Below are 19,485 nucleotides of genomic sequence, written 5' to 3'. Positions count from 1 at the left end.
AAGTGGGTAACAACAGTATTATCTAAGAATGGTTTTTGCTATTGAAAAATAAACTGTTGAAAATACTAAACTTCACATAAGTAGATGAATGTGTGATTCAGCAATTAAGCATAAAAAAAATCTCCAGTATGCTGCAGCTCATCCTCTTCTCATTAAGATCAGAATTTTCAAATTAAAACTTATTCAGTCCATTGGGATGATAATGCAGATAACATTCAGAGACACTGCATGAGCTCCCACTGCACTAACCAGAAGATCTGCTGATTATGCAAGTAGGGAGTAAGATATACAGCACCACACAGATACAAACACAGGGCTTTTTCTCATTCATCCCTTCATTTCTAAGGCTTGAGGAAACACAAGAGTGAATTTTTTTGCCTTATTTTTTTCTCTTGCCTGTGCATTTGAATTGTCCAGGGCTTTTCCAGAAACCTTTCCACAGCGCATCCCTTCCCCTGGTTAAATTACTGTGCAGTATCATGACACTGAGCATACGTCCTTTGCAGACTCTGCTTTTACACAAGCACATTCCTGTAGCACCTACAGGCAAATCCTGCTCCAGCACAAAGTGTTTAAAGTGGAGAAAAAGTTACCCTCAGTTCCTTGTCCCCACCAGAAAACCAGCAGGAGCTGAAATGCAGAGGGGACACAGGTGTCTCTGACGGACACTGTCACACATGTAGGGGTCAACAACTATGCAGAAGTGCTCACCTATGAGGCTGGATTTATGATCACAGCATGGGGGAAATTGAGACTGCATGCAAGGAGATGGGCTGCTGCTCAGCAAGAAAACATGCCACCCTCACCCAAAATTGGTGGTGCAAGCAAACAAGAGCCGTGACTTTCTGGAAAAGGAAGCTAACAGAAGGTTGAAACAAACATGCATTGTTGGAACAAGATTTTTATGCTATACGGGGAATATTTATTGATCCTCCCACATAAAAATGCTTCTGTTTCATTAATCAAAAAGTGACACAATGTTTAACAGTCAACCTAGCCTTGTCTAGTATTGATTATGTCAAATTAACCTAATTTCTTTGTATACCAGACAACAAGTTGCCACCAAAAAAAAGGAAATAAGTGAATGCCAAAAATCTTAACTTCATTACATCTTTTAATGCTGTTTCATGAGACATCAAGACATTTGGACTAGTAAACTAGAAAAGCACAGTATAAATCAAAATAACAAATGAATACAAATATGAGGAAAAAAGCATTTTTACAAACAAAAAATTAAAGCAGGATCAAGACAAGTTTTGCAGGGGGCTGTCTTCATTACAGCAATAATCACTGGTTTTAATACTGGTTTGAGTAGGGAAAAAAATGCTTTTTTATATCAGTAGGCCACATTCAACTGGATGGAGCATTAGTGTACAGAACAACAGGCTTAGACTACCAAATGGTCTTACACTGGTAAATACAGGAATGCTATTCTTCAGGGACAGCAGCAAGAAAGGACAACTAAGCACAAAGCATTACATACACCAATAATGCAAAATAAATGGATGGCTCTGTAATCCAAGGTCTCAGGGTCACTTGTGGATCCAAGGCATGAATCCACAGTATCACAATATGACAAAAGGATGACAGCATATGGAGGCAAACAAACCAAATTATCTACTGCAAAAGGTTATGCCCAACACCAGCAAGGCCCCAAGGGAATTCAACAGCCAAAGCCTTTCATTCCAGCAAAGGAGGGGACCAATGTCAAAGAACTGGCCTAGCAAGTATAACCTAAAAGGAGGAATAATGAATCATCTTTATTAGTGAACCAGACACCTTTAGGTAGAACTTAGTGACATCCTTGGGCAGCTAAAGCATGTCACCAAAGGACAAGACAAAAATATTTATTCTCTATGACCATGAAGATATGGCAAGAGGTAATAAGCTAAAACTGTTGCATGGAAGATTTAGGAAAAGGTTCTAACAGCAAAGACAGCTTAGTGTTGTCAAAGCAAGATATTGCCAAGATCACCAATAATGTGACCTTTGTAAAGTTATACAACTGCTTGTCAACCACCAATTTCAAAGTCTAGCTTACAACTGAGGAAAAAAATACTTACCAGTATGTCACTCAAAGGTATTGGACAAGTATTTCAGTCACAAAAACTACCAAGGGTTAGTGCTACCAATTTGCCAAACAGCAGAAGGACATTTAACACCCTTTGTGGATCTGATGCCACATAAACAGAATTATTTTTACAACTCAGGCAGCATCCACTTGGTCAAATCTTAGATACATTGAAAGGGAACACATGGAGAACGGCTGAATCAATTTCACTCATTATTCTGGTATTTAGAAATACACATTTCCATGTAGCACTACCACTTATTTGTACAGGGGGAAAAAAGAAGCTTATATAAAACAGCAAGAAACATTCTTCAGCTGCAAGCTGTCTAAACAACATCCAGAGCTGTGACTTAAACATGAACCTCTGGAAAAAAAAAAAGCTTTTCTTTTCCAATTTTTTCTTGTATTTAAAAGACACTGACAGTATTTGGAAAGCCAGGGTTTAAGTATTCTTTATACATAGTTTTGGGGATAAAGAAAGAAAATATCCTTAGGGTGTTATTAGCATACCCTTTCAGCCTTCTTTTCTTTTCCAGGCTGATGGTCTACATGAGCACAAGCAATGGGCTAACAGGTCTAAAAAAATGTGTGTCTTTATCAGAAAAGTGAGCAGAAACCATAGATTCTGAAAAAAAGGTAAGGGAGCACATGGGCAGACAGCCAACAGCTCCTCTGAACACATGATTTAAATAAAAAAAAACCCCAGGAAATTAGTTACAATGTCTGTAAAATTTCCAGCTTTAGGATTGACCAGACACAAAAGTAAACCAATCCACCCATCTCCAAACAAATCCCACCCCTTCAGCAAAGTCAGAATGATCTGGTTCCAGAGGCATACAGTTCTAAAGCAGCATGATACAAACTCCCAGTGCAAGAGCCCTTTTTTTGTCAGTCTGGCTTTCTGTCCATTTCTTCACTATAGCTAATACCTCCTTTCCAAGTTTTGCTCCTCCTGGGCAATTTAAGTCTAGTAAGGCACCAATAATTAAAACATGGGATTACTCTTCTTAAATAGGTTAAAAATCTTTTTGAAAGAGATATATTGCATCAGTAGGTAATTAAAACGCAGTTATCAATTTATTCCACTTCATGATTTCTCAATATTTTTCATGTACCAAAAAAAAATCTCGTTATTACTGACTACATTTTCTCCCTCCTAACTTCCAGCTGAAAAATGGAAAACCATCCAGAATTTCACCAGACTGTTTGACAGGCTATAACTTGTAAGCCTCCAAACTGGAAAAAGGGGTGGGTGGGCAGGGGGGAGGGCGTGTTGGTTAAAAGAGTAAAAAAAAAAAAAAAAAAAAAAGAGTGAGAGAGAGACAAAAGAGGTACAGATTTATTTAACAGCACTTGGCTGACAACATTAAGTGGGGGGGGGGGGGGGGGGGGGAAGGGCACCCAAAATCTCAAAAGCTTGTTCCAAGGAAAAAGGACTTTACCAGCTCATGAAAATAGAAGCTAATAAAAATACGTTTTAAAAACCATTTAAATCTAGGCAAAATTTCAACCAGAAACTATAATGGTTACATTTTTTATTTAGTACTTTGAAAGCACAGTTGTAGCTCCTTGGCAAAATCCTCAGTCCATTCCCAACAAAATCAATAGCAAAATTTCCACCAACTCACATAATTAGAATAATGGCTGCAGCTTAAAAACCTGAGAGAACCGACTGTAAATATGATTTTAATTTGAAACCCCTACTATAAAAAAGATAACTCATAACATTGAAACTACAGAAGTTTCCTCTTCTATCAAAGAGCTATTTACCCAGCAACATACAATTACATATTCTGTAGGTCTCACCTTCAAGCAGCTAATGAACAGACCACAAGAAAGTAAAGCAAGACAAAAATTCAATTCTGTAGTCTGTTCAGGTTTTCATTTTAGGGGTAATGCTTTTAAATATTCATACACATGCCCCTAAACCCATATAATATTAAAGCCATAAATATTTCTCTGTTACCTTATTATTGAACAGGTAACTACCTGAAAGAGCCTAGAATTTTTTTCTTTTTTGGTAAATGAAACACTTAGCAAGACAAACACATACTAAAATAAAGGAGAAACTAAAAAAAAAAAAAAAAAGGCAGAAAAAATCCAACAGCAACCATCCAAGAGCACATAAGTTCCAGGAGGGGCTGTTTAAAGTAGCCAGGTGCTAGTGATAACACCCAAGTCATTCTAAGTCATTTCACCCAAGTAATTCTAAAAGTAATTTTTAGGATGCCAACTCTACAAGTTAAGAGCAGAATTTAGGTACCGTGATTTGAAGACCAACCAATGCAACCAATGCTAGCACTTAGCCAGAAGTAACACATTTTTAAAACTTTCAATTAGACATCTACAAACTGAGAATTATCAAGCACATGAAGCATATATTCATACTGCATAAACTATCAAGAAAAACAACAAAAAGGAAGACTTTAAAGTTAGAACGTGCTAAGTTTATCACACTGCTTTTGTCTAGTTGTATGGCAAATTTAAATTAGAGGAAGACATTTTTCATGGTAAACATGACAAGAGCTACAAGAAGAAAAGAAAAATAAGCCCTTGAAATTCCTTCTCTATCTTCACCTTGAATTTAATTGATATTCATTGGAAGTACAAAGCTGGTATTTATTATTGAGGAGATGATAATCATTTCCTTGTCCCCATAGGAAGAAATATGTTCAGCACAAAGGAATTTCTGCCTTATTTTCCAAAATGAGATCAATAATATTAACTATTACATCAATTTCAGCCACTGAGAGATCTATAAAACAAGTTCTATAAAACCCTAGACAAAACCATACTTCTTCCAAACCCATCACACACATTTGGAAGGATGTACTGCAATAGCTTATTTCCAGATAGGCATGATAGGAATTGACTTAATTAATCCAGTGGTTGCATAACCAGTTCTTTTTAACATACATAAGTTAAGAATATAAATTCTTTTTTAAGTGTGTTTCCAGCTCTATGATTAATAATTCCTTAGGGGAATACCTCAATCCTTTACAACTTCTTGTAGAGGTGAATTAATACTCACTACTGAAGACTCATAGGAAAGCCACCCAATTTCATGAAACAGTTTATAAAGAGCACAACACTCAAATTAGTACTTGCTGTAATATCAGTATTAGACAACCTCCACAAAAGACTCAGACCATCTCTTGTCATAATAAACTCAGCTTACAGTGATATGCATAAAACTTACCTACAACAAGAATTACTGCAGGCAAAACTCCCTTAAAAAAAAAAGATACCCCTACATGGCTCAAGGTTATGCAGTGCTACTCATATTTATAGACGTAAATGAGCACTGAGGCCACCAGCCTGGGAGCACTCAGAGCAAGCCCAACTCAGCTGATTTCCATTGCTGCCTGATAGCAAATAAGCTCCCTTCCTTTCACTTGACAGCACATGCATGCCTTTCTATCAAAGAGAACAAAAACATTTTCCTAGGGAACTATTGCATCAGGACCCAAAACACTACTAAAAAGAGAATTTTTCAACACTGCTTCAAACTAGGAGATTATAAACCACAAGCCAAAGAAATATTGAAGAATTTTGCTTTAACCTTTGTTAGGGATACAAATGTTAGTTATTGAAGAGATATAAAATTAGTGACTAGGGGGTTTGTTTGGGGTTTTTTTGTCATTACTGGCAATGACACATACACATTTTATTACTTCTAATCTAATTTGCTCTATGAAGTATGTCCCTACTGTGTGTAATTTTTAGAGCTGGACAGAAACCAGCTAGTGGTATTCTCGTCAAACTTCCTCTTGCTCCATCCTACTCCACAAACTACAGAGCATTATTTTTAACACTGTGCAAATACTAAGTGCATGTGAAAATGCTCTCTCTAAAACACACTCTTGGCAAAATCTTATTTAGAAGTTATCATAGGAAAGTCCAATAAGTTTTCTTCACATGAAAACTGCAGGTTAAATCAAAATTGCTCTTGTTTTATTTCCATTTCCTGTTTTCTCCTCTTTTAAGTGTTAATACCTTAAAAGGAAAAAATCTTCATGGTTAGCAATTTCAATTTCCACCATTAGTTTCTACAGGTTAGTGTTTTAAAATGGGATTCCCCTCTGACATTTGGTATGATGTGAGAAAGAATGCAGACTCAGGCTGAAATAGCCATTTGCCCTTATATCTAGGTTGAAATTTTTGGCTTAGGAACTAGCACATGAAGACCTATGACAGTCTTGATGATTCTTCATTCTGGTACTTTTCATTCCTCAACTGCAGAAAAACCTCTGCTAAACTAATAGCTGGATATTTAGGGGGAAACCTTAACTATGAAGTAAACAAGAGGTCAGAGATGCATTTGTACAAAAATTCTTAATGCAGTACAAGGAGTTATAAGTAGAAAAGGTTTAAATGAAATACCAAGAAAAACATTTTGGCAAACAAAAAATAACTGGACAAGAATTCAAAGATGCTGCAATTAGAAGCAATGATTATGATCACATTATTAGAACTAGAAATTATGCAAAAAGAAAAGCCTTCCAAAATCTTGCATTGAAGGCATTTTGCATTGAGGTTACAACTTATTTTTTAAGAATACATTGAGTCCTGCTTCAAAAAGACCAAATCCGTCTCATACAGTAGTTCAAAAGTTATTACACATCCTCCTTTTCCTAGATCAATCCCTTCTTTCTGCCACAAAATTGCGGTTCAAGGGACTTAGGATGACTGCTGCTTGTGGCAGTTTTAAGATTGAAATTTTTAACATCAAAGATTAGAACTTTCATTTTATGAGAACAATCTGGGTTCAGCCACCTGTGTAAGTCAGTGGGAAGGCAGCTGGGGGCGCTGAGAACAATGGACAGAGAAGTGATTGCCCCACTCTCCTGAGTGGGAGAGAAAGTTTCTTTTCTCATTAGAAAGCAAGGGACGATCCAAATAGCAGCCTGAGACACTGGACAGCAGGAGAGGGAGATGGAATGAAACTCATACAGAATGCAGATTAGCAGAAAACAATGTTAGGGACACCAAAGGCAAAGGATGTATACTCTTGTGTGGGGAAGAGATTGCTTTTAGGGAAGAAGATAGTGTATCTTGAGGCAGACTTTGAGAAGATGATTTAGGAGGAGAAGTCAGGGAATGGGTAGCTCTGTGGTACACAGAAGGCTCTGGGACAGCAGGACTGGGAAATGTGGAGCCCAAAGGAAAGGAGCTGGCTAGTACAGAGGTACCACTTTCAGCAAACTTCTCTATCCACAAACTAAGGGCGCTGATGTAAAAATGGCACAGACTCCTAGTTTTGTCTGGATGTTGTTTTGTTTTTTCCTCTATGGAATATTAACTTACTAAGTTTTTGGTTTATACTGGCTTTTGGCCTTCTTCACAGCATGAATAGCCTAGTTCCAGATCTCAGTCACGAAAGTTCTCAATGCCTTTTTCTCCTAATAAAAATATTTCCTTCTGTGCATGTGAAAGCATGGCCAAGTGGCCATTTAATTAACTCTGGGAAAAAAACTATACAAGCTTTCCTTAGCCTCTGACCAAAAGGCAAGGGTTTTTTCCCAGCCTTTTAGTTTTTTCTTAACCAGGCCTAGTTTACTATGTATTTTTTGAGGCACAGACATCAGAACCAGACTTAATTTACCCCAAAAGGTTGACATCATATGCAGTGATGCAGGCATCAGGGTGTGTTTCCTCAAAAATAACGCAATTATTATGGGAAAAAACCGAGATGTGTAGAAGCCATACATTTGTACCTGACTATAAAGTCTGTTTGCCATATATTATTGCTATTTCTCCCTGATTTTAAGTTCCTGAGAGGACAGCTGCAAACAACTATGCTAACTCCAACCAATACCCATTAGTGCAGATTTCAGACAATATTTACCAAACATTTATTCTAGCAAAGACCTGTAAGATCTATGTTCAAAAGTTTGCCTCACTACTGTTTAAGCTGTTAATGGTAATACTTTAAGCTCTGAAAATTCTGATTGCTTTTTTTTCATGCTACTGTTGTATTTACTGCTCTAAATTCATGAAATCCTGTTCATGTCCACCAAAGCAATTACAGACTGTAAGAGTATGCTTGTTAGCTGATTTAAATTTGAACACCTCACTCAAAAAGCAGCATTAAATGAAATCCCTGGCAAAACCCCCACTGACTTCACTGGGAGTGAGACCAACTGGAAGAACAGGGCTCCCACGAGTGGCATGAATCACTGTCATTCCCATCCTGCTGAGTCTGTGAGAATGAAGATGAGATACTATTTGAAGGCTCTTCTACTTGTGTTTCACGTGACACGCCACTGCTTTTTTGTTTTGCAAAAACATAAGAAAAGTTTTTTTACTATCTGCAAGTAACAAACTGAAGAGGCTGGATGAGTCACTGGAGACAGCTTTGGGCCGGCTTGGCTCGCAGACTGCCAGTGTCATGGAAGGTTCACCCGATTCTCCCCTTCCTGCTGCACAGCCATTCCCAAAATAACGTGGCAGTGCTAAACATAGCCATGTCGTGCTCTTTTAATAAAAGACGATTCCTGCAGGGTGCACAAGCCACCACATTTGTCAAGATAAGCACATCAATATGAGATGTCATATTAGCCTAGACAAAGAGATTGAACAGATAGCTTTGTCAAACACCAAGCAGAGGGGCTCATTCAAAATGACAAAGCAAGAAATTCAAACATTGAACCTACATGCCAGTATTAACACATTCCATCCTCTGCTGCTGTAAAAGCATCTCAAATTAGTAAGTGAGTTCCTGTAAGTGATATAAGAAATTTCTTCCTAATCCACAATAATGGTATTCCTGTCAATTCAAACCTCTCTGCTGCACTTTTCAAAAACTCTATAATGGCTGGTAGTATGATTCAAGTTATGTGTGGATCTATACACCTTAGTGAATAGGGAGCCTCCAGAATGACATTTGCACACAGGGTATAACTAATACAGAGAAATTAACAAGGATAATTAATTGCCATGCAGTCAGACCACCAGTTATTCCTCGATCACTTTTCTGTTAATTACACGTAAGAAAGTTTACTCTTAATCCTAAGGCAATGGACAAAGACACTGCTGCAGTGGGTCCCAGTGCCTCATCTGTCTAATATCCGTCATGACTTTAAACAAAATCTTAAATTCCATGTCAGAAATCAAGGACACAGCTGCTCTATATATTATGGAATATGTGAGATATTCATATTGATCATAAGCAAAACTAGAAATATAGCTAAAAAGATTACTTCTTTGGTGAGAAATTATCTTGATTTTTTTTGTATTCCACATGAATAGTTGTATGGATGGGCTTCATCATCTTACATATGGCAGAGACAGAAACACTGGAGGTGGGGTTATCAACACAAATATTTTCCTTAAAATGCATTTACTTTTCAGAACAACTAATGATCACCAAACTTACTTAACAGGACAGGTTATCAGGGTGTGAGTGAAACTGGTAGACAGACTTGTCATGCTGCTAGTGGTGCCCCTGTTGAGGTGCAGTATTTACATAAAATCCCACAGGTGGGAAAAATCAGTTCAGCTTTGCACTGTAGAGCTCTGACTGAATCAAGTCCTTTGGAGGACACAAAAAGCCCTCAAGGAACTACTAGAGGCAAGGCATTTCTCTTTTGCCAGGAACTTTTAAGTTTAGCCTTTCCTTCAAACTTAGAGCCTTGTGGAGGACACAGGAAGGATTCCTGTTGCCGGGCAGCTGCTCAGTCCTGCACAACTCCTCTGCCAGCCCACACCAGGATCAGCACTCAGAAACTACTCCTAACACAATCGCGGAAAAAGGGCAAGAAAGCTGTGGAGTTGATACTACCGTCTCTCAGGACTCCACCTGTAATGTACCCTAATGACATCTTCCCTCCCCTCTAAATTGAAAAATAATGAAACCCGTGAAGATTTGCATTCAACATTTCTAGAGGAGATTGAATACACTTTAAAATATTCAGAAACAATTAAAATGCAAATACAGTATAGTATTGTATTGTTCATAATCTGCAACATTTTGCTTTAATGTGCTGATAGGAAGAAGATCTTTTCCAGTTTGTTTTTAGTGAGTTTAATAAACTGGGACTTTGAAACAGCTGCCAAATATATGAGGTGCTATGTTTTCTTCAAAAGAAAACAAAGTTGTGAAGTCAAAGGCAAATTCAGTGGTATCTTATATAAAATACCTTTTCACATCCTGAACATTGCCTGTAGCTTTGCTAATTTATTGCCATGAAAATATTGTTACTACTTAATGCACTAGTACTTCTGTCAATAGGCAGCTTTCCCCAAGGCATATTTGAGAACGCTCTGCTAATCAGAGTTGATGCAGTTATTCTAAAGCAGCCAGGTCTTTAGAAAAAGGTTCATGTTTAATTCCAGTATAGGTAAGTGTTGCCATTTCTTCATAGCATAATATTTTTAATTTGCTGAATTCACTTCTGTAGATATCTAAAATGCTGATTACATTATCCAGCCCCAGCTCGAACCAGTGTATTTCAAAGCAATATTACTGGCATCTTTACCTCTTAACACTTAACTTATGTGAAATATTCCTTATTTTGTAGTAGCAAGGATTAAACAAAGACGTAATCAGAACCACAAATCTGTGCTATATTATCAGCACATAACTTAAAAAGAATGTGTTTGGCTGTTTAAGCAGATACTCACTTGGATCTGACATTTTACTTTTCTACATCTGCTTGAACTCTTGAGATTATGATCTCATGCATCTGAGTTTTTAGTGTTTGTTTTCCAAGCATGCTGATAATCATGAAGAGCACAGTGAGTGACAATGAAGTCACGTACATGTACATATGTCACACTACAGTTTTATTCTCGCTAATAAATATTGAAATCTCCATGACTATAACTTTACCAAGGCTAAGCAAATCATCTTAATTGGTGTGGGAGATTTAATGCATGTATGTTTTTAATGTACTTACAATTCTCTGCAGATGAAAAATTGAATAAAGTTCTTCAAGAAACAGGTCAGGCCATTTATTTCAATTAGAAATAATAATGAAATTCCAGTAAACTATTAAATGTCACTTAATCTATATTCAAGATAAATAGAGTACTAAATTTCTCTTGGCATGTTCCACAACAAGGTACCCTACTTGTCTTTATATTGACAAAATTGAATGCTCCTCTGCTTTCTCTTCCACAGATCGGTTTAGTGACTTTACTCCTGCTCAAACCCAGTATGGACATCATCCATTTTGGAATAAGCCCACCAAAGAAGTGTTTTTGTGTGAAGTCAATGGCTACACATCTCAGATCAAGCTGGTTCAGGTCAGTACTGCGTTTTCCTTCGTTCATCTACACTGTAATGCAGAGGGTCTGCTCTTTTTGGTTTCCTTATGCCATCAATTAATTCCCCAAAACTTCTACGGGGCAAAAGATTGTTAAAAGTCTTTCTACATTGGGCATAATTCGCTTCCTAATTAACTCAGAATTATAACCATCAAAGATAATTTTTTTGAGCAGCTAGATGTTTCAAGATGACAAGATGTTTTAATTGACCATGGGCTTTGTCTGAAGGGCATTAACTCCCATCACCTCCACAAGCAGTTTCTTAGACATGAGGGACTCCAAAGGCTACCAGCCAGCAATAGCAAGCATGGTAAATAAACTAAAACATAAAGCTTTGAGTACTATGGAGAATTACCAACATGGAACAAAATCTGATTCCTGTAGAGTTCTCCTCAGTTACAGTTACATTTCTTCTTTTACCTGAAATACACGTATAATGCAATATAACGAGGTGAGGCCTCATTCAAATTCTCCATGGAAATAATCAAGATGGCTTATGATAATTCTCTGTGTCTGAAGTCACCCAAACATATGGTTTCAATTCCAAGTCTGCACATCTTTTAAGGGATTTATATTAAGCTCTACTAAGTAGCTGTTAGCCATTTCTGCTGACTGTAATCAAAGTTAAACTAAAATTTACCATCGCAATAGATTTGTATTCTGCTCACTGTGTTTTTCTACCTTTCATCTGAAACTACAGCAAAAAGGAAAGATAGCAAAAGGATGCTTTTAACATCTCCACAGCCATATCCAATATTAATTTTTGATCTTTTGACACATTTACAGCTCTGCCATCTAGCAAATGACTCTGAAGAAGCCAGAGGAATAACACTTCCAGTTCTCTGGAATGTTTAAAAAAACCCCACCAAATCTTGCTTGAGAACTTCATAACTGAATCCAAGAATTACTCTTCAGGAAACAAGTGAAATGCATATACGTATGTACATGTACACACATATAACACACCAGCAGGCTCCTCCTCTCATAGATACTAACTTCTATGTATAGATATTTAGAAGAAAATATAGCATTGTCCATGTAAGCCATGGAGGTGGAAGACCAGTACGCAGCTCAGCATAACCAGAAATGCAAATAGATACTGAATAGGTCAGTGGTCTAATGCCTCACTTCAGAATGTCCACATGACAAGGATGAGTGTTAAGTGTATACAAAAAAACATGACATAAACTTCAAGTTGATTCTTTAATACTGTGTGCTGCAGAAAATACATTCAGTTTCTCTTGACATGCAGAAGCCTGTATGCTGTATATTCTATATTAAAACTCTAATGCTTAAATTATACCATAATTTTCTACAATTTGACTTTGTTGGGTTTTTTTTAGGTTTTGTTGGAATTTTTTAAGAGACACTGCTATAATATGGCTCTTTCCCAGATGCAAAAATACAGCATTTAATCTTTCTTGCTCTAAACAACATCCAATGAATAATGCACAGTGACGTGATCTTTTGCTATTCACTTTAAGCCATTCTGGAGATGGATTGCTATGGTGGGTGGCATTCAGAATAATGCATGTTGAGCAACACACATTCAAATCTTGCCAGCTTTATGGTTTCTTACAACGTGCTACAATGTGGAGTGATTCACGCTGAGAAGAGAGAAAGTTTTTCTGTTACTGGAGAAAACAATGTTATATGCATTTGTTATCCAAAATAAATACATTGACACCACAGCCTGAAATAAAACTAGGAAAGTAAACTTTGTTTCTTTTGTATTTCAAAATATTACATTTAGATTTAAAACAATCAAAGCTGAGTGATGCTTTCTGTGTAAGGCAAGCTTGTCCTGACAGTTAATCCACATTATTATCAGACCCACAAAATTAAAATAAGTGAGCTAAAGAAGAAATCAATGCCAAGGATTTGAATTGCCTTGATGTCATATGCTGGCATCTTACAAATTTTACAATTCCAATGGAGGAGTATCATAGAATCATTTAAATTGGAAGAGACTTCTAAGACCACTGAGTCCATCCGTTACCTAGCGCTGCCAAGTCTGCCACTAAACCATGTCCCAAAGTGCCACTTCTACACAACTTTAAAATACCACAGAGAGTAGACAGAGGATCCACTTGGAAAGACTGAATTGGTAACTAAGAACACACACAAAGTCAAAAGGAAGAAGTGAAACATAGCTGTGGAGGTGGTAATGTGGTGCAGCGACATTGACAAGCCAGAACTTCCATGGAATTTCTTTTATATCAGACATGTAATGGTAATTTCAATGTAATGGTGTGTTTCTCTAAACGGTGGGGGGGAAAAGAAATCTCCCCAAAATGATAAGCAACTTTTGGACTTGCAGCCCTCCCCATCACCTTGCCTCCATATGTTCATAAGCATTTCAGAGGGGAAAAGTACCCACAAGTTGAAGGTCAACATCAAGTGCTCAGTCTTTCTGAAAAATGAGACTTCAAATCATTGAAGAAAATATAGGCAACTTGGGTCATCAAACTACTCTGAAGCACTTCACTCTAAACTCTGAAACCCCCATGCATTAAAATACCTTAGTTTCTTTCAAAAATAATTTTCTTCTTCATTTTATTCTATTGTTTTACTTATTCTGCCTATTACATTTTCAGCAGGAAACCTACCAAAAATTTCAGACTAAACAATTTCAAACGTTCATAACTGATAAATCTTACACTGTAACCTTTTCAAAAGATAAGAATTAGGTAAATATTGAGGTTTCATCAGACTGGAACAGACTCTGAGACGTACTCTTTTCTGGTCACTCTGCAAACTGTGCATCCTGGAGATTGACTGACCTGTGCTGGAGCAGCTGATGAATAGTTATGACATTCACCAGTCATTACAATCTTCCAGCAAATAAATCTAGGAAACAGTTGGATTCAGCTGCTGGAGTTCTTCCTCCAGCCAGATGACCACTTGCTTCAGAAGCCATTTCACCAACAGAAACTGACATTAAAATAGGACTACTAGCAAAAGATGAGAGAAGCCATTCCTCTCCAACACAATGGAAAAGTTTCACAGAAAAGATGAAGAAATGCCCCAACCACTAAGACCATCCTGTCAATTTCCACTTTCCCAACTCAAACTACACCGGACTAAAATAATCAGTTAATGAAAAAACAGGGATGCAAAACCAAAACACAGTGCCATGCCATACCACCAATGCCAAAAACGCTGGTGCATTTGACCTTTGATGCCCTTACTACTCTTCACACCTTGATGGTGCTCAGTCCCTGCCATATTCCCCCCCAAAATGCCACTGGCACAACTGGAGAAACTCAGCACCAGGACATGGCAGAGGCGGGACCAGGCCCTTCTGAACCCCGCATCTCCAGCCCCGCCGCCCCGCTACCCCTCCACACCCACAGCCACGGCTCCTCCCGGGGGGGCGGCCGGCGGGGACCCTCTTACCTTGTTGGAGTAGGGCGGCTTGCTCAGGTTGATGCCGTCGCGGATGAGCTTGTCCCGGATCATGATCTTCAGCTTCAGCCTGGGGTACGCGACCAGCCCCCCGGCCCCGGCCGCCCCCCGCCGCCCGCCGGCCCGGGCCCTGGGGGCCGCTCCCCGCCGCGGCTCCTCCGGGCCCCCCGCCCGGCGGGGGCAGCGCCCGGCGGGGCCGGGGGGCGGCGGCGGCGGCTCCAGGGTGAAGTAGAGCCCCGCCGCCCTCTCGTCCGCCTCCTTCAGCCGCCGCACGGCTTCGTGGATTCGGCGGCGGTGGTGGGGCACGGCCACGCCGATGGCATCCAGGTCCGGGTCGCCGATCTGCTTGCAGACCTCCAGGTCGTCGTAGCCATTATCGACGAAGGACTCCGCGTACTGGGGGAGCTGCAGGGTCTTCAGCCACTCGTAGACTATGTTGGTGCACATGCTGGCTCCAGAATAATAACGATTGCAACTTTCAGCACCGGAGCCAGCCTCCCCCTTTCCACTTTTCGCCAAAGAAAATAAAGCCACAAAAACTGCGATGCAAGTAGAGGTCTCAAAATCAAGGTCAAGAAAACATCCACCAGGAAAAGGAAAAAAAAAAAAAATCCTTAAAGCAGATCACTAGGGCACTGCAAGCACTGCTGAGCGAACCCCTCCTGCTTATTCCTCCTCTTGTACCAAGTACAGCCGCTTTCTGCCACCGGAGAAGGGAGGCTCGGACAAGAGAGAAGCAAAATATAAGGGTGCATCCCCTAAAATCCCAGGTCGCTGCTTCACAACATCCACCCACTTTCTCTGGAAGTAATTCGCAGTCGCTGTCTTTTTTTTTTTTTTTTCTTTTTTTTTGCTTTCTTCCTTTCAGTGTTAGTTTCTGTTCCTGCTTCTGTCTCACCTTCCTGCGCTCCGTCGTATGATGAATCTGTTTACTCTAAGTAGCTGCTTTGGTACACGGTGCTGTCGGGGGAGAGCCGAGCGCAGGATCCCGCACCCTCGCCCAGCGTGGGCAGGGGCGCCGGTGTGCAGTGCCCTCCTCTCCCGCGCCTCTCCCAGCAGCGGGCGCACACGGCGGCTTTTGCTTTCCTTTTAAACCGCTCTTTTCGGATTAGGAGGGAAACAGAGGGAAGGAAAAAAAAAAAAAAAAATCCCACTCACTTTTCCGAGTTACTTTCCCAGTTTCCCTTCATTCCCTTCATCCTGGTTAAATGCGCTTCGCTGGCAGCGAGACCAGAAGCTGCTCTCCAACCCCACTTTCTCCGCCCTGATGTCGGCGGTGCCCTCCCGCCCCAGCGGGGCACGCAGCCTTACGCCCGGCCCGCACAACTTTCCCCGTGTTCTCCTATTTCCCTATCTCCGCTGGCGCTCCCGCCGCTGTCCGCAGCCGCCCTGGGGAGGAGGCGGCGGCGGCGGGGCCGTGCGGGCGGCCGGCGCTTCGTGCATCCTCCGGCGGCGGCGGATGAGCCGATCTGCGGCAGGTCACCGGCTCTGCCCCCGCCTTCCCTGCTGCCGCCGGAGCGCTCCCTTCCCAGCCACCGGTACCCGGAGCGGTGCTCCGCGCCCGGGTCCTCCCTCTTCCTCTACCCCGGAGGTGCCTGATGCGCCGCCCGCAGATCTCCTCCGGCTCCTCCCGGTGCGGCTCTTCTCCGCTCCTCCTCCGCGCCCGCCACCCCGCTGCCCGCCCGCTGCCCCGGCTCTCCCCCCGGCCTTTCCAACTTTCCCTGCCGGCAGCCCGCGGCCACCGCCGCCGGCCGCTCGCCTGCCCAGCCCGACCCGCCGTGCAGCCGGCCCGGGGGGCAAGGCAGCCTGGCCGGGCAGCGGCTCGGGGCTGCACCGCTCCGGGGGCTCTCCGCCGGGCTCGCCCGTCACCGTTTGCCCTGCGGCAAGGGAACGCCGAGAGGGCACGGCCCGGGGAGCTGCCCTCCAGCGCCCTTGGGACAGCCGGACCGACGGCGACGCCGGCTGCCCCGCAGGGGCAGCGAGCCCTTGGCGGTAGAAGGGGGACCCTTCTTGGTTCCGGGGGGCGCAGAGCGGCGCTGCCCCGGGAAGCGGCGCTGCCCCGGGAAGCGGCGCGGGCAGGCGGGAGGCGCCGGCCCCGCTCCCCCCGCGCCGCCGGGCCGCCCGGGGCTCTGAGGCGCCGCGCGCTGCCCACGAAGGCCGGGCTCGCAGCGCCCCCGCGGGGCCGCCGCGGGAATCGCCGCCTGCCCGGCCCTGGCCCCGCCGCCGCCTCTCGGCCACCCCCACCGGCTGAGGCGGGGACCCCCTGGCACTGGAATTTTAAACTGCTTAAACCTGTTTTCCTGGGAAGATCCGTCCTCGTGCGGGCTGAGGGAGCTGGGGGTAGTCGGTGGAGCACCCACTGGTGCCGGATGAGGGACACGCTCCCTTTCGTAATTTGGCCGGGGGTTTATTCGCAACGGGTTTCCTGGAAGACTTTTTTGAGCAGAGTTAGAAGCACATTTGTCCTCAGGCCTCATGTAGCTCGCCACAGGATTGCGCACACAGCGATGTTCTCACAGAAAGCATCGCACTGCAAGGTGTTTTGGAAAGGTTAGCTACTTACCAGCGGTTAAAATGCAGCCTCTGGGTGTACAGCCTAGGGATCAGGTTCGTCTGCTGAGGAGGGAGGAAAGGAGCAAGAGCATTTTACTCCTTTTTAAATGTCCTTCCATCCCTTTACCTTTTTTTTTTTTTTTTCCCCCTCCACTTTTCCCCTGAATCTTATTTTCCTCCCAGACCAGCATAATATGTCAAACTCTTCTCAGCCCAGAGACAGATTGAAGCAGCAATTATCTTCTCTTCACAGACCTGGTGAAAGACTGACAGCACCGGTGAAATTAGCAAGGAGGTTCTGTGATCTGGAGCTGGAACTGATGGTATGAGAGGCAGGAAAAACTGACTGATGCAGGCCCTATTAATCGGTCTCATTGACAATACATACTGAATTATATCATTTTTATGAGCACATTTTGGAAGGGTCTTGAAAGGCTTTTAATGTTATGTTTATGCAAATGTTATGATTCGGTTGTGCTTGGTAAAAGGATAAGACCCTTCTGATGGGATGGCAGGAGAAGTGTTGCACCCCCAGTGGGACTGTGGAGGCTGGCAAGGTTACAACATTGTGAAGCTCCCTGGTTGTTAGGCACTGATTTTGGTTTCACATAATTAATTCACCTATCAGCAAATATAGTAAAGTTTTATGTGACTTTGAAATAGAAAAATTAACAACAATAAATACAAAATAAGTAATACAACAATAAATATAAAATATTATCTCTGCCTTTAAGAAAGACAATCAGAAGTCCAGGGAACAAAAGACTGGTCCCCCTCACCTCAACTCCCAGGGAAAATCTGGGGCAAGTCTTTGTCCAGACTTCCATAAGGTTTGGGTGGGTAGTTGGAAGGAATGTTCCTCAGGGTTGATACTAGTGCTAGCACTGTTCATCATCTTCACTGATGCTCCCAGTGCCAAGACAAGATCAGATAGGGGGGAGAGCAGTCAATATGTTGGGAAGGTAATTCAAGAGTAAAGAAGGAAGCAAGTCAAAAAGTTGCAGAGCAGAGGCATGTTTTGATTTGTAACAGCAAGCTCAGTTTGGAAAACTCCTTTATGTGTTTTTTATTAATTGCAGTGATATTATTCAGGAACACTTAGAATTGTTTATTTTTTCTACCTTCACGACTTACTTGATTTTTGACACATTAGGGAAGGAGCATGGGCATGTCCTCTGGATACCTGACTACTATTCAGTGTTTTCAATCATGTACTCATATATTTGATGCTTGAGACAAAACTAGACAAGAGCACGAACAGAACTGGGTACTCACATAGTGGATGAATGTAAGGAAGACTCTGAAATTAAGACAATTCCATTAACATATTTGAACTAATTTTTTTTTTTTTTTTTTTTTTTTTTAAACAGAACCAGACTCTCAAATATTTTTTTAGGGTTTCCACAAGGTGAATAATTCACTAGAACTGCTTATATGCAATGGCAAATGTTTGTAGAACCAGGCTATTAGTTCAGGTAAAGAGACCTATTTATACTTGTGTAAAATGTTGCAGTTATTTGACTGTACATGGTATACATTGACCAAGAGTCCAGTGAGAAATAACAATGACTGGTGAGAGAAAGTTTGGATGTATCCAATATCTTACCCCAACTGTTAATCCTAAGAAACACAACTCACCATCTAAAAGAAGATTTGCCCCTGTAAACTCTGCAGGGAAATAAACTTAGAACTTCAAAAACTGGTATATATCGTGTCAATTCCCACAGCTGTACTAACTCTAATGGAAAGTACTATCTGTTAAGTGTTCTGGAGATTGACTTTTCCTCATTAAAAAATCAGAAGACCATTATTTAAAGTACTCTTTCATAAAAGATTAGGAAAATTTAGATTGGAAAGGACCCCTGGGAGTCACCCAGTCCTATACCCCGCTCAGAGTAGACCTAATTGCAAACTCCAGTCAGGTTGCAGATGGGTTTGCCCAACTGACTTCTGAAAATCTGCAGGGATGAAGGTTCCCCAGTCTTTCTGGGTGGTCTCTCCCAGCACTGACCAGCTCTCACCATGAAGAATTTCTTCCTCTTGTCTGGTCAAAGCAGTTGTGACCTTTGTCTCATGTCCTTTTGCTGAGAACTTCTAATAATGGTTTGACTCTGTCTTCTCCATGGCTTTCCCCACAGACTGCTGTGTGTTTCCCTTTGCCTTTTCATCTGTAAGATAAACAA

The 19,485-nt window shown here is 41.5% G+C and overlaps 1 protein-coding gene across 2 annotated transcripts in view; it reads right to left on the bottom strand.

The window, feature by feature from the left end:
- The window catches only part of LOC130250733 (SAM and SH3 domain-containing protein 1-like), a 521,685-nt gene extending 506,350 nt beyond the window's left edge, over nucleotides 1-15,335 (bottom strand). The window contains exon 1 of one of the 2 annotated variants that reach the window (XM_056486743.1): nucleotides 14,741-15,335. In XM_056486743.1, coding sequence (XP_056342718.1) covers nucleotides 14,741-15,196 — 456 coding nt within the window. In that variant the 5' untranslated portion in view covers nucleotides 15,197-15,335. The remainder of the gene's footprint in view (nucleotides 1-14,740) is intronic. The other variant, XM_056486745.1, reaches the window with a different exon arrangement.
- Nucleotides 15,336-19,485: the final 4,150 nt, after the last annotated feature.

The sequence above is a fragment of the Oenanthe melanoleuca genome, chromosome 3 (genome assembly GCF_029582105.1).
Source record: "Oenanthe melanoleuca isolate GR-GAL-2019-014 chromosome 3, OMel1.0, whole genome shotgun sequence".
In the NCBI taxonomy this organism is placed as follows: Eukaryota; Metazoa; Chordata; class Aves; order Passeriformes; family Muscicapidae; genus Oenanthe; species Oenanthe melanoleuca.
The sequence above is the reverse complement of the archived record's forward strand: the minus strand, read 5'-3'. Positions and strand labels throughout refer to the sequence as shown.